This window comes from Poecilia latipinna, unplaced genomic scaffold, assembly GCF_001443285.1.
Source record: "Poecilia latipinna isolate Pla-1442-1.1 unplaced genomic scaffold, P_latipinna-1.0 Scaffold1280, whole genome shotgun sequence".
In the NCBI taxonomy this organism is placed as follows: Eukaryota; Metazoa; Chordata; class Actinopteri; order Cyprinodontiformes; family Poeciliidae; genus Poecilia; species Poecilia latipinna.
In genome coordinates, this window is record NW_015113896.1 from 66,552 (window position 1) to 92,862 (window position 26,311).

Here is a 26,311-nt window from a genome sequence, read left to right on the forward strand (position 1 = left end):
AGAAGAAATAGTCCGCCACTTACTGTAGCAGACCCTCTGCAGGTCCTCCTTTCAAGACATCGGATATAACAATGGACGTCTCTCCACTCTGGAAGTGAGGGTTGTCTCGTCCACCGGAGATGGCAATCCCAAACCCAAATCCAGGTGCCTGTTGGCATGGAAACACACACAACAAGACTGATGGATGTTGCAAAATGTATTGCCTTTCAGACTAGAGCTGCAAAATATAAAAAACCCCAAATTCACCAAAGTTCTTAATATTGCACGATGTAATGTAATAAACAAATATGTTTATTACAATATTCCACAATAAAAAAAAAAATCACAAGTTAATGTTTTTCTAACACTATGTAGCGCTAACGCAGAATGGCGTGCTCACCCTTCATTGTGATAAAGGAGGACCGTACAACATTAGCTAATTCACAGCAACAAAGCTCACTGCAAATCTTCAGCAGTGTTTTATTCTTTGATGTTGCAAACACACAGCCAAGAGAGCAAGACGTGTGAAGCGAGGGCCAAATCTCACATCCACAATGTAGGAGAGCGGCGAGGCTGAGAAGTGCAGGTCACACTGGGCCGCTCCTTCAGCCTCAACAAAGCCGCTACTAATTAGATTACTGCAAGCAAGGCCAGTCTAGACAGGTGCTCTGCTTCAATCCCATGATACAGCAGCTTCGCCCAAGCTGGGTTTACTGTCTTAATGCTGAGTGCAGTCAGAGATCCAGGATGCCATAAGACAAGGTTTTTGAAGATTAATTGCTTGACTGAAGATGCTGATCACACCCTGCAATCATGAAAGAGTGCGAGGCAATTCAATCTATCACGACCACGGCACAAAAAGTAAACTAATCAAAGTAACACTCTTTTTTTGTTTTTGTCTGGAGCTTCGTGAAGGAGAAAAGTGAGCTGCCAGGAAGGAAGTGAAATGAGCAAGGAAAAGGATGCTGGTTTTCATCTTCCTTAGCCTCGTTTCCTGCCATCTGGATTCCCTGACTATTGTTTTACCAGCGCACATCCTGCTCCTGAAGCTGAGCGTCTTTGCGCGCAGGCGAGGAGGGACGCGGATGGACAGAGGAGGACAGAAAAGGAGCCGCGAGGAAAAAAAAAAAGGGAAGAGCTAAAGACAGGGAGAGAGAAGACAATAGAGAGGAGTGGATTAGAAAGTTGTGAACACTTACCCTGTGAAGAGTCACTGTGTGCTGTTCCCATATTATTGTTTCTTCCATTGCTGCACTCTGCAGGACAAGACAGAGGACAAAAAGAATCAGTATCATAAGACGAGCTAATTCAGTACACTCGAATATAATCCATATTTCTGTTTTTGGAGGTAAAGTACTCAAGTGCGCTGGACAGAAAAAAAACCTTTTAAATATAATCATAGTACGTTAAAGTACTAAATGTAAACACAACTTTATTTTTGACATAATTAGACCAAATGCAGTTACTTAGATTTGTAGTTTGTTTATTTATATAATCCCATTAGCCTGATTTAGCTGTGAACTAGATGCAACTACAGCACAACAAGGTTATCTGTCACGTTTCTTCCATCATTTTACGCCTAAGCGGCAAAGCCTGAGGATATTATGAGTGACAGCAGCCTGGTTAGAAACTTGTCAGATGTTGACTGGGATCCCACCGAGTGAATTAACACTCCAATGTTATTCCTGGCAAGGTGATATGGGAAAACTGAAGCAACTGAGGTAGTTATCTGCTCCTCTAGGCTGCCAAGCTGGTCAGTTTTTCCTGAAAAGGGATCCAGCAACAAGCCTCTCTTTTTACTTCTTAAAAAAAACAAAGAGTTTTCAACACGTACATGATTAGGCTATAATTCAACAAAAAAAATTTTAAGCAGAGACCCACCAGTCATGTTTTTCCTGGCAGATCTGACCTGCCAATTTAAATTTTGACCAGTATTTTTCCTAGGGACTTTTTTTTTGTAAAAACATTTTATATGATCTTTTTTTTTTAAATCAAATAATTGGAATAAAATAAGCCAAAGATTGTCATCAGACAATTTTCCCTTTGATGGATTGTCATTGTAATACAAAAATAAAAGAATAAAAAAATTATTTATTTCATAAAATTTGTCAAAATGTTTTCACATTTGACTGGATCAAAATTGCAACATTTGCTACTTTTTCAACAGGTGCGGTTAGTTTTCGTCAAACGAACCAAGCCCTGGGGAAAAACCTGTTTACCTCCTCGTCTGTGGGTGGCGCTGCAACAAGAACTATCGAAGGAAAAAACATGAAAACTTCTTTCCTCTTCACACAATGCAAACAAAAATGGAGTGACATCAGATATTCTGGGATTTCTCTTTTGTTTTTGGCAAAAAACAATGAGCCATTTCTCCCGCTAGCGTTAGACTCACACATCTGTTTTAGTTTTATTTACCCAGAATGCCCTACGCTGTAGTTTGCTTCCTGCTTTTGGAGCGGTCTCCAGTCCATTTGGCATTCACATTTGAAACACACCAGATCTCACTTCAACCGAACCAAGACCTAGATTTTTAGACGGACCAGAGTTCGCTTTTATTGGTCTGCGTTAGAGCTTGATTACACATTCACATCTCCCCAAACAAACTGGAATTTCAATTAAAGCAAACTAATCAGGGCTGGTGTGAACGTATCCATAGAGATCCCTTCACTTTTAGATCTGCATGCAAAAAGCTGAAATGGTGTTTTGCATTTAATGAAAAAGGGGGGCAAAACGGACATAAAGTGTTTGATCTGTCAAAGAAAAACTTTCTGATTTTTCTATGTTTCAATTTTTAATGTTGGTTCCAAGGCAAATGTTAGTCATCAGACTGTTTTTCTATTATTAATAGCAGGTCAAACACACTTTGATCAAGCAGCAGAAACATCCAGGGTGCACACTACATCGTCCTTTAAATTACAGCTTCACTCGACTTCTCTTCTGCTGATTAAGCAAGTGTTGACTGCCTGCAGGGAGTGAAGGTAGAACCGTCTGTGGCGGAGTTCAAGACGAACACCAGCGCACATGGAAAGGGTACTAATTTACCGCTGCTTTCGGCCATTTAAAATAACATGTCATGTGTCCACCCTGTCATCGTGATAATCTTGCCACCTCACCCTCTAATCAACACCTAATCTTTAAACCTTCTCACCCGTCATCTTCAACATCACCATGGTCATTAGTGTCATCACCTTCTCCGATTCTAAATATACAGTTTACTGGAGCTGCACGCTGCACAACAGCCATCTGCAGTGGGGATCGAGAGACACCTGATAAGAGCGTCTGGTGTTTGCTGACAGGTCGGGACATTTAATACAGCAGCTTTGTAAGGAAACAGACAACAAACAGGAAGAAAGAGAATCCGACGTGACAAAGTGTGGAAAATATTCAGGAATGCCTAAAGAGCTGAAACTTGATTGGTGACCAGTTTGAATACATTACTCACAGTCATCTTATGCAGTTGAAAATCTCAAGCACAGTGGTACTGCTTCATACTAAACTATTAACAGGTCTGTTTTGTTCCCCACTTCTACTCACCGAAATTAATCAGTCCACCTAAGCTATTTGGACATAGAGTTAACCCTTTGACCCTAATTTCCATGGCAGCTCTGCGAGGAAGTTATTTATGTCCATAATTGGCACAGAGACCATGGGTGTGTTCCCCCTCTCTACCCTCCCATCTGCCCCCGACGTATCACACAGTAAAGCCACCATTGTGTCAGGGGACCTGACCCATTTAACCACGGCATTCCTCAACGCATCCATTCCTCTGAAGTGTTTTGTGATATACTCATCCATCCGTTCACCCATTCACTCATCCACTAGCCCCGGCAGACAGTAAGGGGGTACGCCATGAGAAACAACAGCGTGTTGGGCTCATATGACCTGCAGGTGGTCTTGTCCCTCGGACTGAACTATGGGTTGAACTTGGGTTATGGGGTAATGTTCTATTATATTTTTTAATATAAAGTAGCCAATGACGAGCTACATGTCTCCGTCACTGAGAAGGCAATAGACCTTCTCAGTACCTATTAGTTTATTCTCTCTGGCAGTCGCAGATAATATTCTTCATTCTTTTAGAAAAGGTACAAAATGTTCAGTGCCAATTAGTCGGAAAAGATTGTACAGACTTCCACACACTGATCATAAACTATGTGAGGGAGGGGATACAATAAGAAGTCTGAGTCATAATGGAGTTAATGTATGCTTGAAAGAGTAAGGAGGCATTTCCCCTCAATGTCAATTTATCACCCACAGTCAGGCCACATCATTTGAAAAAATATCGGACCCAGGATGAGTTTCAGAGAGGTTTTCACCCACACAGTCCCACACAAATCCACCTCCGAGTGTCGTTTTAAACATGCCAGAGGCATAGAGAGCAGTGGAGTGCAAAACTAAAGCCTATGTCAGACAATTCGATTGCTTCAAAACAACCAAAACTTTCTGTTAGGGACTATACGTTGAACTTTTAAAGAGCACCCAAAATATCAATTTTCCCAGGTACACACGCCAACACAAATACGGAGCTTTCTAAAATCTCCACTTTGGTTGGAGTTACTATAGATAATTATTTTTAGTGAAATTAAACAGCGTTTTTGTGTGAATGAAAGGCCAAAAGTGAAGACATCCAGCTACATGTCAACTAGGTCTCTACCAGATACAGACAATATTTAACATTGTTTTAAAGTCACTGAGTGGGTTTACACTAATGATATGTTTAATCGCCCAACTTGTCCACCAAGCATGAAGCCTTTCAAAGCAACTACTTAATAACAAAATGCTATATTTTGTGAATTGAAGACCTTATGTACTTTACTACAAGAATATAAAAAGACTTTTGACTATTGGGGAGGGCCAAACAAACTAAAACACGAGGGCCTCACATTTTCTGCATCATAACAATAGCAAAAACAGTGAGTTCAACAAAGAATGAGGTTTATCTCTGAAGTCACAGAGTTGTGTGAAACAATGGTAAGCTTGATGTTGCGCGAACTGACGGCAGCATAGTGTATTTATACATGCATATTAGTCAGGCTTGAGCACTGGCCAGCAAGGCCCAGGGCAGGGAAACAAAGGGCAACCACCAAATCACACACATATGCATTTGTCTGTGCAACACACACACACACACGTAAACATGTGCACGCACAAACAGAAACCAGCCATAATCTAACTCTACAGGGCCTCTTTGTGCAAGCTGCAGCTCTGCCTTCCCCATCGAAACACAGAGACGATAACGGCACACTCCAGCTCTTCAAAGACAGAGAGTAATCCGGCTTTTCTGGGCATAGCTATGAACCGAGTAGGTAGAAGTTAATGATGAAATGGACAATAATTGTCTGCTGCATAATTAATGGACTCAGGACATGCAGCCCTTCAGCTCGCACTTTGGTTTCCTGCTGCATGTAGACAAGAGACGCACTGATTAGCAAGCCTGGCGCAGTAAGCAATTAATCAACTAATTAGTTAATTGTATGATAAATTAAAAGGACTTCAATAATTTCTATTCTGATGATTCTCAAGGGCAACTTTGTTCACAGAGATATCATAATGCATTGTGTTTATGTTTTCGGTGTGCGTTTCATTTTCTGTTCCAGTGTTCTTTACAAAATCAAAGTTTATTGGTCTTTGAGAGAACAAACTTGCATTATTATGCCATTATCAATACGTTGCATGAAAATTAATCGCTACAATTACTAGCACAATTTATCGTCCAACAAAATATGTTTCTGCGACAGGCCTATTTGTTTAGTCTTTTTGTGGCCAACACAGATTTCTGGCCATCTTTCAGCTTCGAGAAGCTTTTTCAGATGTTGTTCTCTCTATGAAAGATGGAAAAATGTGCTGCATGTTCTTGGAAGATATAGTAGTTTGAAGCTGAATAAAGCAAATACTTCTAACCTTTATCTGAGCTAAAGATTTAAATCAAAGTAGGTAATTGGTTTGCAAACAGAAAGTAGCAGAAGTTCTTAGTTTTGACTGATTTAATGAATAGTTTTCTAGTCTGGATTGCTGATCAGATCCAATCAGATGAAAATTGGTTCAAATCTATAGCTGACTGGTGCATCTCCGCTTTGGATGATTTCAAAAATAACCTGAACTTTTTATTATACGAAGGTGTGAACTTTATACCAAATTCATTCATACAGCACCAACTTTTTAGGAGTTGTAGGCATTCAGAGAAAACCACAAACATGAGAATTTGGATTGTACACCATCTCGGGACATAAGGTGTCAATTACATCCCGAAACTAAATTTAGTCTCCCTTTCCTGTTATAAACTAACCAGGATTTTTTTTTTTAAACAGGCACCGCAGCAACAGGTGACAATGAGGTCATCCTATGAGTAAAAACACAAGCTCCAGGGAGTTCAGGAAAAGTTAAAAACAAGCTCCGTGTCAGTGCCTCACCAATGCAGCTGTTGTACACTAGCTCATTACTCACCGCCTCCATTCTTCCACCTTCCCTTTATTGGAACCACAGGAATGTTTCGTGCTGTGGGTGTATCAAAAACTCAATCCAAAAACCTCTTTTTGATACAAACACAAAGGAGGAATATGTGGGGTGAGGCTGAGGGAAAAAAAAAAAGTGAACAGCTCAGCACTTGTGCTTCTTGACATCAAGTGAGGGAGTCAGAGCAATTTGTTCAAGTATCCCCCACAAAGTTATATTTAGAGGTGTGTGGAGATAAATACAGCGCAACAGGCTACACAGAGTAATGTCTTGGTGACAAGTGCAAGGCAAAATCCTGACAAAGCCTTAGGTCAATGTGTCTGGACTTCTCTGATAGCCAGAGGCAGGATGTGAGCAAGAGCAGTCACAGCACACACAGGAAAACACTCCGCTTCCTGTTTGCAGGAAAGAGCGCCTGCTTCCAGAGAAATCGTGGGCCAAACCATTGGAAACTTCTCCCAATTCAGTTAACCTCGGCTTGTGACCTGCAGCCTAAAAAGAGGCCCGATATCTCACTTTGAGTCATTCTTAGATAGCGAACGGTCATTGCATAAAACAAGAGCACCAACTGTGCATTTATTTAAATACACAGGAGAGACATGAGGAGGAATAACTACTGGCTTCACGGACACTAAATCTCCACTTTTACTGGACTCAAAGGAAGAAGGAGGAGCATACTCAAAAGAACATAATTAGGGACACACACATGCTCTTCCTGGAGGGCAAGCACTCAGCAGCCAAAACATGCCATGTTAAGCCTCTAATGTAAGCTTTTACATTCTGTCTTTCAGATTAGACTGCAGAGCAATGCAGCATACCGTAATAACAACGTCCACAAAATAGCTGTTGTCACCTCAAGTGTTAAACAGATGAACTCAGCAGTAACCATTTTTTTAGGGCAGGTTGCTCGTGCGACAGGAGAGAAGAGAGAGACACACACACACACACACACACATGCAGCGGTGGGCAAACAGCCAATAGGCAAATGACGACGAAGATGATGATTATGATGCAGAGCCTCAGTCAGCAGTGATGTACTGCTGTGCTGACGTGCTCAAATGTGCTTGAGTTAATTAGTTTCAAAGAGCAGCACTGCTCTGTCCCACAGCTCTGTGAGGCAGTGGAGGACTCCACCAGGACTCCCCAACAGTACAACACACAGCGATCACACACTCTGACAAGCACACCTCTGACTGGAAATGATCCGACACTCGCTACTAGAATGGTGAGGATGGGAATAAAAAATAAATAAATAAATAAAAAAACTATAATCTGGGGGTTTTGGATTAAAACGTTAATCTGAGTGATGCTTTCCTCTGAGGTCCACTGTATCTGTCGGGTGGACCGTCAGACGGACGGATGGAACAGAACTCGAGTATTAATCTCTGAACAATCTCTCCAAATCACAGGTGTCCAAATCCAGTCCTCAAGATGCCGGTGTTCAGTATTCATTTGGATAATCATCCTGTCAAACTTTTCAATGATGCTTCATTTCCACAGCTGCAGATTTTTTATGAAAAACAAATCCAAGACCTCTTCATACCAGGCACTCTAAAAAAGCTTGCCAGGGCTTTAAGAAGGCAAAGTGCCTACAAACATCCCAGATTGACCACCATACTTAAACAGGGGTATAAGAAGCTTTTACCTTATTCATCATTTGTTTCATGCCAAACTCACCAGGAGTGCGTTTGCCAGAAAACTATCTTGATCTTGTCTAATTGTTTTGTCAAATGCTTGTTTTAAAGAGTAAATATTCCCAGAGTGCCTGTGCTGCAGCAAACCAGCACAGTGGTTTTGAGATTTTTTTTTTTTTCTACCCTTATCATGCTGCTCACTGTGTGGTGGCAAGATAAGCTTTAGCCGACTTCCAGTCATGTTTTGTTGCGATTTGCTAATGCTTGAAATGCATCACTGGCATATTCTCTTGTCTTTTCCGTTAGAAGAGGGGGTTTGTTTTTAAGACAAATTCTTGGGATTGCTAATAAGAGTTCTCACTGGGATGAGAATTATACCGTATCCTCCTGTTACTTATACAGGCTTCATGCTGACTTTGCACATTTTTGCAATGTAAAAGATCATGCATTTCTCTGCATATACTTTTTGTGGTTTTGTCTTTTTGTTTTTATAGTTCGACGTATCAGATTTTTAAAAGTAGCAGTATTTAATATGCTTACCATCCCACTGAAATGTAAATTCCCATGTTTATTTAAAGGTCTTGGTCAGCTGATATTTTTCCACTGACGATAGAGCAGCAAGTGCTCACCCACACACACACACAAAGCTAAGCTAGGCTAGGCTACCCCTGCCTGGGCGGCTTATCCAGCAGCAAAGTCATCTCAGCTCAACCACACTAATTTTTTTTGTGCCCAGAGAAACGGGAAGCGTCGAGGTTACAGAGGAGAACAGTAACCTCTGGTTCGGTTTTGATTTTTTCCGTTTAGTTTTTCCACGATCCTTCTTAGTGGTTGACCGAGAGATTTGGGTTTCTCACATGTTTCAAACACCTCTTGGAAAGCAGGTTTTTCTTCTGGGATTTTCTCAACCTCTTCTCACAAAAGGTTGGGCTAACAGATGTTTTTGCTTAGAAAGAGGAGTTTAATTATCTTAGTTGGGTGTGTAGAATTAGAAGAAACAGTGCTGGGATTGGCTATACGTGAACTGTTGTTGCCCTTTTCAAATGAGATCCTATTACATAACAAAATGAGCCCACAAATCTTTGATGTCTTGGCAGAGTAGAGGGACAGTTTTGTGAGATGATCCCAGTAAACATGTTTCATAGCCACGTTTATTGGTTGTCCTACTTTAACTTATTTACAACTATGTGTGCAGGCTACCTGATAAGAGGGAGTACAAATGTGATGGGAATGTGTTAAATTCTGCAAGGACACGTAGGTGATAGCCTTTTTTTTTCCATCTGGGAGCTTTGGTTAGGACTAACGATGCAACACACACAGGCATACACATGCACACGAACGCACACACACACACACACATACAGAGAGACCTGGATTTATTTTTGTGACTGTTGTAACAAACTCTAAGCCAGTGCACAGAGCATGTCAACCAGATCCAGCTCTGGAACTGGATTCAGCCAATCAACATACACACAACTATCAGCATTCCCTGCTGGCCCTTCCCTTCTCACACACGCACACACACACACACACACGGGCACGAACACAGTCTTCAGGAATGTGCAGATAAGACGATGAGGCTCCGCCTCTTTCGCTCTGCTCTCTCCTCATTCCTAACAATTTCCCTCGCTTCATGCAGTTTCAGCCAAAACCTTGCAACCTTGCTCCGTTTCATTCCCCCCACACACCCCTCTTTCCCAGCCTTTTTTTTTTTTTTTTACTTCTTCTGTAAAACTAGCCCAGTGCACAAAATAAGAAAGATGCCTCAGATAAACGGCGAAATTCTTTTGTTGGATTAAAATAGAAAAATACTGATTTCAATTACAATGGAGAAAAAGGATTTACAATGTGCAGCAGTAATAGCGCTGCATGGTTACGGTTTTGTTTTCCATCCAGGACTGATCAACAGAAACCGGAGGTTACATGTGTTGTGGCATACAGTATGTTGCCAGGATGTATTTGCTAAGTACTTAAGAACAAACATTTCAAGCTGCACTCATGACTCACATTAATAGTTGCACATAAACCAAGATAAGTCAAACCAAGTTTCACATTAATCTCCTCTAATCACAAATTTGTACCAACAGTTAAGGTAATTTTTGTTCTGTCTGTTCTGTACTAAACCAGAACAGAAAGCAACTGTTCTGGTTTAGTACAGTTAACATGGACAAGGTTACATTCAGGCAGCGTAATGAAATCCTGAGTAAAGAGTGCTGCATCTACAACCCTGCAGAGCTTTCCACACATGATGTGGCTCCCAAGCTGAGCTCTAAATCCTTCATGTGGGTCTTATCGTGGCATTTAATCAACACTAATTAAATTAAACACAGTTACAGTAAGTATCAACACAGACTTTAAATGATAAGTCGATTTTAAGGCAGCATTTACACAAGATTTCTAATTGAGAACTTCAAAAAGAAGCAAAAAGTTTTTGTTTTTTATTTTTTTAAAAAGCTAGAATATATAAGAAGATTTTATTTTAAATGTTTAAAAAGAACTAGCATATTTATGTAGCTTGCTAAATTATTCTACATCATTTTCTTCTGCATTTTGATGTCTTAATGCCTGTCATGTCTGAGGTGATGGTCTTGAACTACTGTTCAACTTTCTGCAGGATTTTCTTATATAGAGTATAAATAATGGTTGATGCGAATCTGTGGGGCAGGAGAGCAGCCCTGACCATCACATTGTCTCCACCATGTTTGATTGTCCAGACCATTTCCAGACTACTAGGTGTCAAGACTGTGTGTCTCATCTGTAATAAATTGCTTTAAGTCAGGCTGTGATGAGTTGCTTTCTATTAATGTACTTTATTGAACCCACAGATCCAACAGTACTTAGGCCTGAGTCAGGCAAACAAAAATGAACTAAACTTTAAATGTGATAAATCACAGAAATTTGATCATTTATGATGATGATAATAGTTGTCATATATGCCTGTTATTGTCTTTCTCATCTGTGCTTCCATCACTCTGACCTTTAGCATTTTGGGGCAATATCATTTGTGTCAGTGCGAGTATCTGGTGCCAACAGACTCCGTCCAACTGGCTGAATATTACACTGGCATGTAAAAATCATGTTTATTTCACATTGAATAGACTGACCAAAAATTACTGCACTTCAAACCGTCTGTTCCAAAATAAGTGGTGCACACACCGATATTGTAATAATGACATATTTGCAATGTAGAGTGAAGCTTTACATACGTTTACTTTTTTACATCAAGTCTTTTCTCTTTTTAAATTAAATCATATGGAAACTGCATTTTGTATCTCCTCAGGTTATCTTTTTCCAAAATTAAAATGTGTGTGCTGGCCTCAGTTGTGTGACAACAAAAGCAAAAACTAATCTGTAAAGTGACATTTTTACAGCACTGCAAACCACCCTATTAAGTCTATACGCCACATCTCAAACGTTAAAACGAGTAGTTAATCTTGTAGAAACCTGAATTATCTTTTCTGCGGTAGGAAAAGGGACAAAAGGACAACAGGAGCAAGTCTGACATTTGGACAAGATGAAGAGGTTACACTGTGTTGTGCTTACACTGTATAATAAAAGAAGCATGTTTGAGGGTAAATTCAGCAGGTTCTGTTGCATCTACACTGATAAGCTCCGGCTGAAGTCAGAGCAAAAACATTAAGTAAATCGTCTCAAAAAAAAAAAAAAAAAAAAAAAACTGCATCAGTGTCACATTTCAAATAGATTTTTTTTGCACACTGTTTATGATACAGAGAGCTTGCCAAGGGAAGATGGATTTCAAAAATACATCGCTTTACAGGATGTGGATGTGTTTGGATGACACGAAAAACAGAGTATTTAGCTTCACTCACTAGGATGTAAAGAAGGATGTTTGCTGTCAGTTTGAGTCTGTTCTTTGCACAAGTTGCACTGGTGTGAAAAATGCCAAAGCAAATGTGGACAGAGCTGAAATAAAATAATGAAAATTCAGCATCCACTAAATGAAGTTTTGTGACCAATTTGACCTACAACGAAGCAGAAAATGGTTACACAATAAAATGATTAAAGTAAAAAAAAAAAAAAAAGGAAGACGTATGTCTTCCAAAAATGTTAGATACATTTTATCTTGACATTTATATCTATATGTATATTATTGACTTTTATATCTATTTATAAACAAAACCGTTTAGACCTTATGTCTAAATCAGGTTTACCCGTTTTAATTAAGGTAGAGCTGGAAGACCGATGGTGAAAAATTTATCGCAACACATTTCATATCAGTTGATATCGCCAATTGTTGATATTATTGATTTTTTTTTTATATCTAAAATACTACCAAACTGGTCTATCCAGTTTTCAATCCACCATTTTTTGTTTTTAAGAAGTTATGAGGAATGATGGCAAAAACTGAAACTGCTGCTGCTCAAGTAACTCTAAAGGTTGTTGCTAGGTTACCAAAGAGTGAGTGGGTTAGTTGTTGCCAGCAACCTTGGTTAGCTAGTAGTGAGAGGTTGAGTGGCTAAAGCCTTTCCTCTGCCTACATCCACCTATAGAAAATATTATATATTGAATACTCCATCAGATATATCTGTTGATAATGATCATGTGTTTATTGTGATATATATTATCCATTTATTGTCCTAGTGTGAGCTGTGATCCTTTCACTGATCTAATAAAGTCTAAATAATGGAAATATTTTTTTCCTTTATATTCAAATATATTCCCCCCTTTCATACAGTCTCAAATTGTTTTTTCTTACTTTGTTAGTTATTTTTAGTGCCACTTAGTCCAAGTACAAGCTTGTTAGACCACCCATCTGTAAAAAAAAACAAGCCATTATTCATACTTGTAAATTATTCATTTCAAACGAAACCTAATGTTCAAAAATTAAACAAAGGAGTCAATAAGATGCTCATAGGTACCTAGAAACAAGTAAAAATAACTAACTCTTGAACAAAGAGTCTAATGTGCAACAATACATCTCCACAAACTACAGATGATTACTTAGGTGCTGCGAGAGGATAACTTTGACACAGAGCAAACAACTGGAATATTTGAGGCAGAAAAACACAACGCCTTTCCAATTTCACAACATCCCTGGCATTATGTAACTCTGAGCCACAACTCAGGAGAGCTGCAGTCACGTGGCCCCATAAAACATGAGGCCAAGCCCACTCGATGGCATTCCCAAGCCTTCTGAGGACTTTGTTACAATAGGCATGTTGTGGGGCAGAATCTATAGAGATTTAATGAGTTACTGTGGTAGGAGCGTCCATTTTCCCAGCACTTATCTGACTACATCATTCCCATTTCACTGGAGGATACTAGAGGATGAGAGACACAGGGGGAGCCCATGCATTTTTTAACAAGATACACAAGCACAGAAACACAATGCAACTTGCTACTAGGATAACCCACACCCATCAGTGCACTTAGTGAACGACAGACAGAAGGAATTACAGTAAATTTGTAATAGTTGTCTGTTGTAATTCAGTAAAGCCAACATTATAAGATCCTTTCAATCTGATGAAACCAAGATTTCTACAGATTTCACCAACTCAAATTTAAGACTTCTTAAGACAGCTATGAATGAAATTTGTAATCTCCATTGTGGCAGAAATGCACAAGAGTGTCAAGCTTTCTCGCACCGCACTGGCTAGCAACAGAAGTGAGCAAAGATGGAGGTCGACCAGACAACAAACTTACCAATGATAAAAGCAAAAAAAAAAACAAAAAAAAAACAAGCTAGCCAGAAGGGATTTATTAGCAGCTAGTTGGCAGTTACCTCAACTATCACGAGTCACAGAATGTAATGAAGATGTGATTTTGTCTGACAGAAAAGTCCCACAAGAAAAATAAACTACAGACATTACACGAGATTAAATAGTCCTCCTGATACGACAACATTTAAGATCTGCAATAAACGCATTTAAGGTCGACTTACATGTTTTCTGATGAATTTAATACATTTTAAGGCCTAAATTTTAAATGCATGAATTTAAGACTTCAAGGCTTTTTGCAGACACACTGAAGATAAAGCCAGAGCTTACCAACAGGCCAGAGAGCAAAGAGGTAGAAAAATCCCAAACTGCAAGTGCCAAACAATGCTACAACTAGAAGCATCTGTCATCTTTCTGTAGCACTGCAAGCTGGTCCACAGTGAAAGCGAACATGAATCAGATGAGGAACAGCAGGAAGGGCTCAGAGTAGCTTGGGTCAAACAAGCAGACGGTCAGGAGCCAGATATGTTGTCTGCTTGATAAGTTTATGCAGTCTCACACACTGTTATTGGCTGCAGGCAGTGGAGTCGCTGTACCCAAGGCTGGAGTGCAAAACCACAGTCTGCAGATAAATACTTGTCCAAACTCACCCAATAATTCAGAACTTTTAGCACTCAATAACTTAAGAGAAGTTAATGATTTTGGAAAACTTGATAAATGTTTGAGTTTTCAGTTTCAGGCCTCGGGAAGATAAAGAGACTCAATTAAACTGCGAGTCAATGGGTTTTAAAGAGAATCCATGTGTTCAAAATCACCTCATTATTTACCTTAGGTACCTCTTACCTCCATACTGTATAGAGGAGACATGTATTTATTGAAATTACAATGTCTGTATGAGACAGTGCCACCATGTCTGTGCAGTATGCACCATCATCTCAAGACTGTGGGAACAACCAGAACAAAATGACAATAAAACAGAACTCACTTACACAGATATTCTGCAAGCTGAGATGTTCTGCTACTCTTGTTTAAATGCAGACATCACAGAATCCACTTAGCACCTGTCCACTCTCACACTCCCTTTTTTAAAAATCACACTAACGGCAGAAATTATGCCGTTTCTATAGGTTTTCCACATCGGTGCGTCTTGCATTGTCCCAACTATCTCACCATCAGCACAAGCTGGAAAAGGTAATAAGAGAGAAAAAGTAAACGACATCAAAGAGAGCACAAGCTGCAGCACAGCTTTAGCCACACTCGGAGGGTTCTTCCTCGTGAAATGGTCATTTTTGGTACTAGAAATGTGGTTATGGAACTACAATAAATCATTCCAGCTTTACAATCCAAAGACCCATTTCTACCTTCAGTCCAGACAAACGAAAAGTCACTAATGTAACATGATCATTGGAATAAAATTAATAATAATAATAATAATAATAATAATAATAATAATAATATAATGGTAAATATTAGCTATAGAAACACAAGGATTTTCCTCAAAGTAGGATGGAAACATTTTATTGTAAGGGATAGTGATGATGTGAATAATAAAACTAATAAAGCGCCAGGTTTCCAACCTAATGACGGGAAAAATTAATTTAAAAAAAGAATATTACTAGAACTTTTTGAATCATTTTGTTTTGTTGCTATTCTTCCCAGAAACAATTGAAAAACTGTTCGAACCTGCATGTTGTTACACATTTAAGACATGAACTGGTTCTTTGTCATTTTTAGCCAAGGTTATTCAGAGTTATTGTATGAGGTCTAAAATGTGGCTCCAGAGCCGCCGCTGGTTGTAAAGCCCAACTTAGACAGTTGCATTTGACATTCAATACCATATTTTGCTATATCCGTTACAGTAACGTCAACAAAGAAGAAAGAAAAATACGTAGGATAAATCCTAATCTGCTCTGAACAAGCAAAATGTAATCTCTAGCAGCAATACAACATAAGACAAATGACGGAGAATATTTTGAGTGTAAGAAACGGCTAAATCTCTGTGACTTAGTGATTATGTGCTACTTTCTAAAGGAACTGGTGCGCACGTTAGCACTGAAAGGATTGAAACGGTTCGTTGCTTGAGTTAGAAAGCCTCTTATGTTTCAGGAAAACTCCCTGTCTAGAAAATTGTTATAAGCTGAACTCCAGAAAGTTAGTCCTTTCAGCTGGAAATCCAAACATTGTTTCAGACGGACGACTGCTTCCCAGACTGAAAAAAAAATCTGCCTTCACAATACTGAGGAATACAGGCAAATGAGCACATGGCAGACTGTGTGCGTGTGTGTGTGTTTGTGTGTACAGGCATGTAGGGCAACAAGCCTTGGGATGAATCTGTTCCAGTCTCTTTCTCTTTTCCCCAACCAGCTGAGCCACGGCTGCCACATGCACTCTCCCTTGTATCCCCCCACTACCTCTATCTATCTCTGTCTCTCTCTCACACACACACACACACACACACACATATGCACGCACGCACGCACACACAACACCCTGCGTCAAATCCCTTATGCCAATTGTAGGAATGACAAATCCCTGCAGAGACCTGTTTCGCATTGCCCTGCCATTAAGGAGGCAGGCCTGGCTTAGAGTGTCCTTTGCTGTGCTGGCCACATGACGATGATAAGAAACTATCCCCGAGTGAACCAAAGGGACATTTCCATTAATCTCAAAAAAGAAGTGCCTGTAGATCAGTGAGACACGATGGGAACCATTTTATTCCAGAAAAACTTCTAGTGAAGGCCAAATAACAGCAGGTCTTCTTGAGGGAAGTCTGCTAGGAATTTGTAAGATATGCAGAAAACAACCAAGATGGGAGGAATATGAACCTCATTCTGCTGATAAAACCTGCTTTTTTGTTCCAAAACATCAACCATGAGATAAGTCTGGCATAAATCAGACAAAAAAAGAACACTGAATGTACTTTTAAAACACATGCACATCACACTTCTTCATAAAACTGAAATCGGTCTTCAAAAAGACCCTCCATTTAAGAGTTCGTTTCGACTTCAACTGAAACAGATATTAATGTGAAGGTCCAAGAGCTATAGTTCAGTGATTATAGGAAAAGAGCAGCAGTCTTTTTAAGAACTGCCATGTGACTCAGATTATAGTCGGAGCATCTCTCCCTCCCACTCCTTCCTTTCTCCATTTCACCTCTCCAATCACCCCACCTCCCTCAGGAGAAGGCATTTTCTCTTTTCCCCTCCTTTTTTCCACCTTATCTGCCTTCAACCTGCCCCCAGCTGTGTGTATGTGGCCCGGATATCCCTCCAGAGATGACAAGGATAAGCAGGTCAGATATCCTTGATAACGGTCACACTCCCAAATCCCCTCACAGTGCAAAAACACGGACAGCTGGTTTCTCTTAACATTTATGATACTGGAAAGTGATATTTATTAAGAAGCTGAATTCGATGCTTAAAACTGGCTTTCCAGCTTCTTACGTCAATGAGTTGTTGACGTCAAGTCCATACGCTACATAAATGTGATGCTCTTCTTGTATGGCGGCAGAAAAACTGAAGCCAATCTGAACACAGAGGCCTGAAAAGCTGCTATCCTCTGCAACTAGCAAACCTTTAGCAGACCTCAGAGCTAGCTCACACCTGGTCTACTGAGGCGCTCTCTGACAACTTTAAGTCAACTATCCATTTCCAAAGATTTGTTTATTCATCTGAGGATGACTATGTATTGGTGTGTGCATGTTTCTGGTGTGTTAATCTAAGATCGTCGGTCTGTAAAGCCCAACATGTGACGTTCCCTGACCTGTATCAGACGTACTCCAGTAGTTCATTTGTACATTTAAAGATGCTTTACACAAACACAGTTAAACATGGTGGATGCACAAAAGCTGTAGACCGTGTGTGATTTAAAAGGAATAATTTTGAGTCTAAGGCCTTCCTACCATGTTAATCACTCGGAGCTGACAATAGGACGCTTAGGGCCGAGAGCAAAAACATCATCAGGAGTCTTTTTCTCTCTAGCACGCGGTTCTCTAATTGCCTTTCCCTCCTTCAGTGATGTAAATGGAGATGTGCAATCATCAAAGCAAAATAGAGGCTGTTCTTGGCTCACTGTTCAACTTTAATTAATGCAACCTCCTGAATGCAAATGCTTCCTGCACTCGTCTCAGTCAAAACACAACCGGTGTAAAGGCCGGAGGGATCGCTGACACTCTGAGTTACATTTCACTTTTGTGTGTATTCACAAGAGGAAGGTAGGAACGGCTGAAGTCTAGTCAAACAGAGCCGGCACAACACTTCATGTAATGAATGAAAATTGATGCAGACTAATTGGAGTTTTCAATTAGTCTGATGACATAAAAGAGACATTACTTACCCCAAAGATATCCAAAAGTCTAATTAATGTCCATGTTTGGAAAAGAACATAACAATAACTGGCACTTCTACTCAAGCACAGATTTCCATTTAAACAACCACACACCTTTGTATAAGTTAGAAAACGCAATGCTTGATTAATTTCGCCGCAATCTGAAGGGAAACCTGTTTGTTATTCTGCACTGTAGTTGACTCATGATGCCCTGAGCATGATTCTCCTTCAAACACTTTTACTATGTGATCTTGTTTTTAACTCCAACATTACTTTAAACATTAAATTAAAAGCTTGTAGAATGGTTTGAAAAACATGTCAGATTGTTTCAGAGGCCTGATTAAGAACTCTGCATCACCGTCAATCCAGTTAAAGTATAATATGTTTTCATGTAAACAGAAAAAATCATAACATATCAAAAAATTTAAAGGTAAGATAAAATAGGAGTACGAAAAAATGTTTTACTCACTTTTGCCAAGCGCTCACAACCATTTACAAAACATCCCTCTAACCTTAGGACACACTGTCAGTATTTTTGCAACAGTGTTGACTTCCAAGACGTGAGGCCAAAAGATGTACAAGTGCTACTCCTTTATCACGCCACAGTAACATTCTGTTGCAGTTCATCATCAGCTTTGGCTTTACAGGAAACAAATACCGATTCATCACCGTGCCTCATCAGTTGGGAGTCGAGAATGTTGCACTCCCAAGAATTGTTTGCTCAACATGCCAGGAATTTAAAAACTGCATACAACGTCGGGTGTTGATGGTCACGGTTACATCCTGGCTCTGAAGTCAGTTTCATGCATTTTTGTATGAATCAGAAGAATTAATGCGACACCTCAGAGCCACTGCACATGAAAATGTCATTATCCACGATAGCTTAGTGTCCACCTATTGGATTAAAAAATAAATAAATAAATAATACCACTACTTTCCCAACATCAACAGAAATCGTTAGTCAACAACTATACGACTGGCCCTTTGCCCATGACGTCAAGCGTGCAAAAGTTCCACTCTGCCAAGACGGACGTAAAAACATCATATGTGTGCATTAATTCCTGTGAACAGAGTTGATAGTCTAATCAATTTTTTATTTAGTTGAATTCACTGTATAAATGGTTATAGGGTGCTGCATGTTAAGCTACACAAACAGGCAAGGATGCAAAGGTTATCGTAAACCTTTCGATGAGGAATGAAGACGGCGATCGATAGCAGCCATCAATTGTGAGGTCTGGCAGCCCTCGGTGCAGCAAACACTTTTTATAAGGAATGAAAATTGATGCTCATATACTTTATAAGTAAGTAAGTTTAGTAAAATGAAGTCAAATATAGCATTATTGAAGGTACACGTCAAATTATTAGTAATCATAAAGAAAATGCCCCATCATCACGCAGCCTCACAAGTATGAAAAAAACAGTAACATTAAATCCGCTCCAGTGTAACAGGAAACACCATTTCTGACAAAATGATAAAAATTATGTGGCGTTAATTCAGGCAAAGTCAGCAATTTGATCAAATCAACAAACACGTCAAGAGGAAGAAGGTACGGGTCAGTTTCTCAGGAAGCCATTTCCAACTTTTGAACATATTGCCGACAATGAGCCCCAACTGTGTGCTACTTCCACAGACAAATTAGTCGCTCTGTTCAAATCAGAAGCTCAGTCTAATTAGTCCAGTTTTTAAAAAAGTACTTTCAAACTTTTAAGGAGAACCAACACCCCCCCACACTTCAAGGATGTTTTAGGACACTTTAAAAAAAAAAGAAAAAAAGAAAAAAACAGGCTAAAATGTATTTGGGGATGTAGTTGACTCCAATTGAAAAAGTAGGTCTTGAAACCTTGCCGTTGGAAGAAGTCCCTTACTTCCAACGTCCATCATGGTGCCTCAATCTGCTAAGGCAGGGGTGCCCAAAGTCGCTCCTCGAGGGCCGGCATCCTCCATGTTTTAGTTCTCTCCCTGGTTTAATGCACCTGATGGCTCATTAGAAGGCCTAAGAGGAACATTGACAAGCCGAAAAGGTTGTTACTACCACCAGGGAGAGAACTAAAACGTTGCAGGATGCCGGCCCTCGAGGATCGACTTTGGGCACCCCCGTGCTAAGGTGACATGTTTGCAAAGGACCAATTGTTAGCCTCTGCTTCCAAACGTTTTTGGTAAAACTACCTCTGAATTATAAAACCCGCTGCTCTGCTCGTGTAATTTTTAAAAGTCTCTGTGTTGTGAATCTTTTGCTCTGGCAGATTTCATCAAAGACATCACAACAAAGCTGGAGCAATGAATTCACAGAAAAGTGGTGGTTAATTAACAAAGAAAGAATGGACAAATGTTAACAATTCAGTGATCTTGGCTCTAGCTTGCCATGTTTTGTGTTAGGTTTGTGCCATGAAACAAAACTCCATGAAGACATAAAAGTTCAATTGTTGCACACTCATTGTCTTATGGCAACGTCCTGTGAATACAAACAACAGTGCAAGATTTTCATCTGCAACAACAGACTTTTTGGTTCATTAAAACAAAAAAAATATTTGCTACACAATATGTATTCAGTCTACAAAGGCTTTCTGTGTGTGGATCAATAGACAGAAAGCTTGATAAATGACTTAATTTATCTTCTTTTTATTTATTGATTTGATATTAAGTTGTTTTGCCACAACAAAATTGCAACCTCCTCACCTAATGTTTTATAATTAAATTACTAATGATGTTCACAATTAGTGATGAAAAGTCAAAATGTGAAAATGTAAAACATATTTACATTTTGTTTTACATTTTAATTTATGTTTAATTGACTAACATCAATTAAACATCAATAAATAAATAAATAAATAAATAAATAAATAAAAAAGTTACTAGTTATAAATCCATCAATAAAAAAAAGCACATGGGTATGTTCACTTTTCATGTCAAGTTGTTTTTTTTTTGTTTGTTTTTTTAAACTACACCACTGACAACAACTGTTACTTCAGGTCATTAAGAATCAGGCAAACTGATCTGTTTATGTCTGGAACAAAATTACAGAACTCATTAATCTAAGAGCAGCACTTGTAAGAGGCAGGAAACACTTTGTTCAAAAACCTGAAGAGAAATTTAGTCTTTAAAGTGTGAGGTTTCTTTTTATATCAACTTATTACAAAAGAAATGTTTGTTTTCTCATTGATATAAGAAGTATTTATCATGAAGCAAAGTGTGTTATGCAATTTCTGACTACTGCATTCAAGGAATTAGAGAGCGACCTGACTTTCAGGACACACACACACTATGACGTTAAACAGCAATCAAAAACACAAGGAGTAGATTCCAAAATCATAAGCACAAGAAGATTGAAACAAGTGGAAACGTTGGCCGTTGGAGGCTGGTTACAAGCAGGACCGGTAGTGCAATAGTAAGTAATACGAAGGTGTGACCCAGCCATCATGTACAGTACAGTAACGTCATCAGTTGACATGATGCAGCTGGTTTCGTCTAACTGGAGCAACCGCCCAAACCTGAATTTCACTCCTGCTGTCGTACAAACAATTCACATTCCATACTTGTCAAAGTGAAAAAAGAAGGTGTGGGAAACCCAAAAGGGGAGAAAAAAAAAAAAAATCAGACGCTCAGTCTAATTAGTCCAGTTTTTTAAAAAAGTACTTTCAAACTTTTAAGGAGAATCAAACTCCCCTCTCCCCCATTTCTGGGTTGTTTTAGGACCCCTTTTTTTTTTTAAACAGGCTAAAATGTATTTGGGGATGTAGTTGACTCCAATTGAAAAAGTAGGTCTTGAAACCTCAAGTGAACCTGTTTGGAAATTCTGTGAAGATGTCTTATTAATGAGTTATTATTTTAGGAGATACTAAAAGCTGAGCAAGTCATCATGAAAATTTTTTAGGGCTTTTAAAACTTATTGAGTCAGCAAATATAACGGAAAGCTCTGACAGGCAAGTCAAATGTGATTAATGCTGGGTGTTCAGGCAGGACAGATTTAGTTGAGTGTAGGTTCAATCACCTTAAAGATCATTAATTAAAACTTTGGGAGAAAAAAAACCCATCAGACAGAGCAGTCACTCATATGTAATAAAGAGGGTCTCACCGCAGAGTTTATTTTTCAGATTTATGAGGATCCCCCAGCCCCAACTTTAATAAAACCAGGACCCTATGTATCAACAGGTGGTTTTACTGAGACCAGCTCTAAACATAGGACTGCTCAATATCAGCTGCAACCAGTAAAAAAAAAAATCCTCATGATTTATTTTAGAAAACCCAGCACACCCAGTTGTAGCACAAGTTGACAGTAGGCGTTCACTTCAAAATAAAACCAAAGCACAAAAAAAAACTAACACAAAAACGCCACTAGCGTTCCCCATATTACATTACGACAAGCAGCAGTGTAAAAGTTATCCTCTTAATGTAGAGTTAAACTGGCTGTCCCTCATTGCAGCTTTTACTAGGCCGTCCGGCACATTATATTGTATTACATAAGCCAGCAGCATAACGTTGAGAGTTGGGTTTTTCTCCGGCCAGGTACCCACCTTATTTGAAGCTTTGGAGGACATTTTCCTCTGCTATTCCGCCTCAACAGCAGCAGGGTTAAAGTTGTTCCCGACGCTTGTTTTGAGTAATCGCTTGGGCTATATCGCTGTTCTTTCCCCCCCCGATTTCCAGCGCAATTTTCGCCCAGCAGCTGCCGCCACGCCGGGCTGCGTTGTTATTTTATTTTATCCGGGACGACGGGAAACATGTCACGAAAAACCGTGCGGGAAGTCCAAAGTTCATTATCTTATCTTCGCCGACTGTGACGCCAACCTTGGTCCAGCTGGGAATGGTATCATGGGAGAAAGTCGGGTAGAAAGAAAAAAAAAATATATATATATATATATATATAAAACAAGACGGATAAGCTCTCCTCGTTGTGGCGTTCCGTGGCTAACCTCTGGATGAAAAGTTGTGGAGAGTAGGCATCAGTGGGACAGTATGCTGCAATGGCTACGGCAGGCTGAGGAAACCTCTCCCCCTCCTGCTCTTGGCTCTGTGAGCAACGGCCGTGTCGTGTATGTGCGGAGCAAACCATTCCACAGAAAAAGGGGGTCAGAAACTAAAAAGAAACCCCGACCCGTCGTCCATTCACGACAATTTACACTGTGTCAGGAATATTTTTTGTCACTAAATATAACTCTCGTGAGCGTAAGTTATCCATGACGTTTTTAAATAACTTCCTTGATAGCTACTTAAAATCGCCGGGACTGAAGTCTCCCCCCTCTCGGTAGTTTCTGTGGATAAACAGCCTGGGATACAATGAGGAGAAGCGACACTGCTGTCCCTGTTGATGCTGAATGCTCACTTTCCCTGGGAGACGATGTGCAACGTTCATCACTGAAAGGAGTACAGTGCAGGGGTGCATCAGAGAAATGTTCACACGTGTGGTCAAATGAGTCCCACTCACAATGTTGGGACACTAAAAACAAAATCAAAAGAGAACTTCAAGAGTGTCTTTTATGTTGTTGTCACGTCTTTGAGAAGATTAGGAAGAAATGCATGTATTTTGAGTAATTGCGTTTTTGTTTGTTTGTTTTTTTCTTATTAATGGTGCCCCCTGGGCAGCAAAAGACCCAACCTCTCACTACCACACATAACCAAACTACATACATTCCCCCAACAATTATTCTGCATAAAACACAACTTATGATGCGATGTGATAAACTTCATTCACTTGTTGACCTTACTATATTAACAAGTACTATTTTAAAAAACATGTTGAACATAGAACTATTCAGTTCAGGTTTGGTAATTTATTTTATTTATTTGGTAATTTAGGTAGTTTAAATTTTGTACTTGATTATCAAAAAAGTTAAGATTCTGTGAAGTTTAATTTAGCTCCAGACCTGAAGCTGTGAATCAGACTGTCAGCATCCTGCTGTATAGGAAGGACCCCCTGGCGATGCCACTGGCACGCTAAATAGTTGTGTACAAAATCATAGCTCATAATGCCTTAACATATATATTTTTAAAGAATATGAGTAGTGAGCTAAGACGCTTAGTTGCATAAGGTATAATTAAGACAATGCCTATGTCCCTCTTCTTTTGAACAATCACAAAATAAGTTTGTTTAAAATTAATTTTTCAAAACTGCAAAGAAAAAAGAAAAAAGCCAAACTTGTGGTTGATAAGTTACCTTACAGGAAACCACGTAAGCCATTCTGTTAAGTTCCTATTACTTCCTAAACCAGTCCCCACCCACAGGATGCTACAGTCTCAGATTGCATTGTTTCACAGTTTGTTCCTAGCAAAGCTCATGTGCATTATAGGAATTGGACAACAAGAGCAACACAAAATGTTAAACTTTTAAAATTTCTGCAGTTACAGTAATTGAGAGCATATAAACCCACAGTCACACCCTGTCTTTTCCAAACAAACCGAGCAATCGCATTCCCCAGATCTCACTCCCCCTAATGATCACTTCCTCTGTTTCTTTTCTCCTCAGGAGTGGAGGAGGGCTTGGTAGCTGTGTAGGTGGTCCATAAGGAGTTAATTCCCACCACGCGTAATCCTGCAAGGCAAAAATACCACGAGTGTGGAGCAGCAGACATGCCTTGAAGGTGAAAAGTAAAGGATGACCTCTGCGAAGGCTCGTTAAAGCCGAGAAGAGGATCAAGACGGAAGAACTCTAAGCCCCCTTACTTAATCAGGTAAACACACAAAATGTATAGAAAAACCAACAAAAGATTTCCCATGAGGTACTGCCACAATTTCCTGAGAAAGATCATTTACTCAAATGCATACATACCAGACATTAAACACACAAAACTGTTGGATCCACAGAAATAATACATACTAAGATTGACGCAAGCCTCTCGCTCCGTCTGAAAGTTCTCAGACGCCTCTCAGGATCGAGAAGTGCTGACAGAAGAATGTTGAGCATAGTTAAAACTCTTGTGTCCCCTTAAAACAATATCCAACCAAAAATCAAAGATCCAGAGCTTGAAATTGGTCACGATCAAATTTAAAGTGACAAGAGTAACATCCTCCCTCCGCCGGTCACCACTTCCTCTTCATCCACTACGGTGACGGCAGCTCAGATGTTCTTACAGACAGAAACAAGACATTTGTGACACTCCACCGTGATCAAAGCTATCCTCTTTACTTGCATCCTTGCTCTCATCTCTCTCTCTCTCTCTCTTTCTCTCTCCCTTTTATTTATTTCACAAACACAAGCACATATGCGGAGATGGCTCTTCTGGACAACAGGCGGCTTCAAAGCTCAGGTGCTCTCATGGAAGAGCAGGCACATGGAAACAAAGGCGAACATGCAGGCCCATGCTGACTGGAACACATCACAAGGTTCACTCAACCCAGCTTCTCCTGCAGCGAAAAGGCTAATGTAGAGTGAAACAGACTTGGTAAAAAAAAAAAAAACAACTAAAGCTGCTGGCCGTTGATGCACAAAGAAGCACTCACATGACACAAAAACGAAGCTGATGCGACGACCGAGATGAGAGGCAGGACTGCCAAGCAGATGTTGTTTCTATGTTTTCTTCTGTCCTGCGTTAAGAGGCTTCAGAGAAAATGGATGATCCCTCCTGACCCTAATTTACAGCAGAGACTAAATAATATGAACCGTCTGGTCCCCCAAAAGCCCCCAAAGTTTTCAATGTAGACTGTGTAAAAGTTATTCATAATGCAGGTTTTAAAGCAATTGAATGGTAAGAGTTGTTTACAGAAGCATATTTCAACAAAATCAATTAATTTTCGGCTTATTATCTTGAGACACAGTCCTTTCAAATCTTGATTAAACAGGAGTAAACAGTTTACTGTATGGAAATGTGAATTACTTAAAAAAAAGTATTTCAATGTAACCATGAAAAACCTGCTTTCCAAGAGTAACCTATCCAAGACACAAGCTTTAAACATACAAGGCCAAAATACAAGGGCAGTACAGGAGTCAGTACTGATGTCTTTGTACTTTCAGATTGACTTGATTTGATTCAAAGATGTAAGAGATGATGTTGGTTTTATGAAGGATCATAATTTGTCATATTTTGTAAGAGTTACCTCCCCCAAATACAGTCAGAATCACAATCAGTAGAAACAGACTGTAGGCTTAAATAAAATCAACACAAAATGTGCAGTTAAATAAATTATGTGCGAGATTTAAATATTTGATCCCCCCCCCACCCGTTGCTTGTCAAAATAGGATACTAACCAAACATAAATGGCTCTTCTATGATTGACATTACTAATAAAATTAAAATTCAAAAGCACTTTAT

The 26,311-nt window shown here is 39.5% G+C and overlaps 1 protein-coding gene across 8 annotated transcripts in view; it reads right to left on the reverse strand.

The window, feature by feature from the left end:
• LOC106961235 (tight junction protein ZO-1-like) overlaps positions 1–26,311 on the reverse strand; it is a 99,231-nt gene that overhangs the window by 27,375 nt on the left and 45,545 nt on the right. For 7 of the 8 annotated variants that reach the window (XM_015054818.1, XM_015054814.1, XM_015054816.1 and 4 more), the window contains exons 3-4: positions 1,179–1,235; positions 24–148 (exon numbers count right to left, since the gene is read on the reverse strand). In XM_015054818.1, coding sequence (XP_014910304.1) covers positions 24–148; positions 1,179–1,235 — 182 coding nt within the window. Of the gene's footprint in view, positions 1–23; positions 149–1,178; positions 1,236–22,579; positions 23,070–26,311 lie in introns of those variants that run through there. The other variant, XM_015054820.1, reaches the window with a different exon arrangement.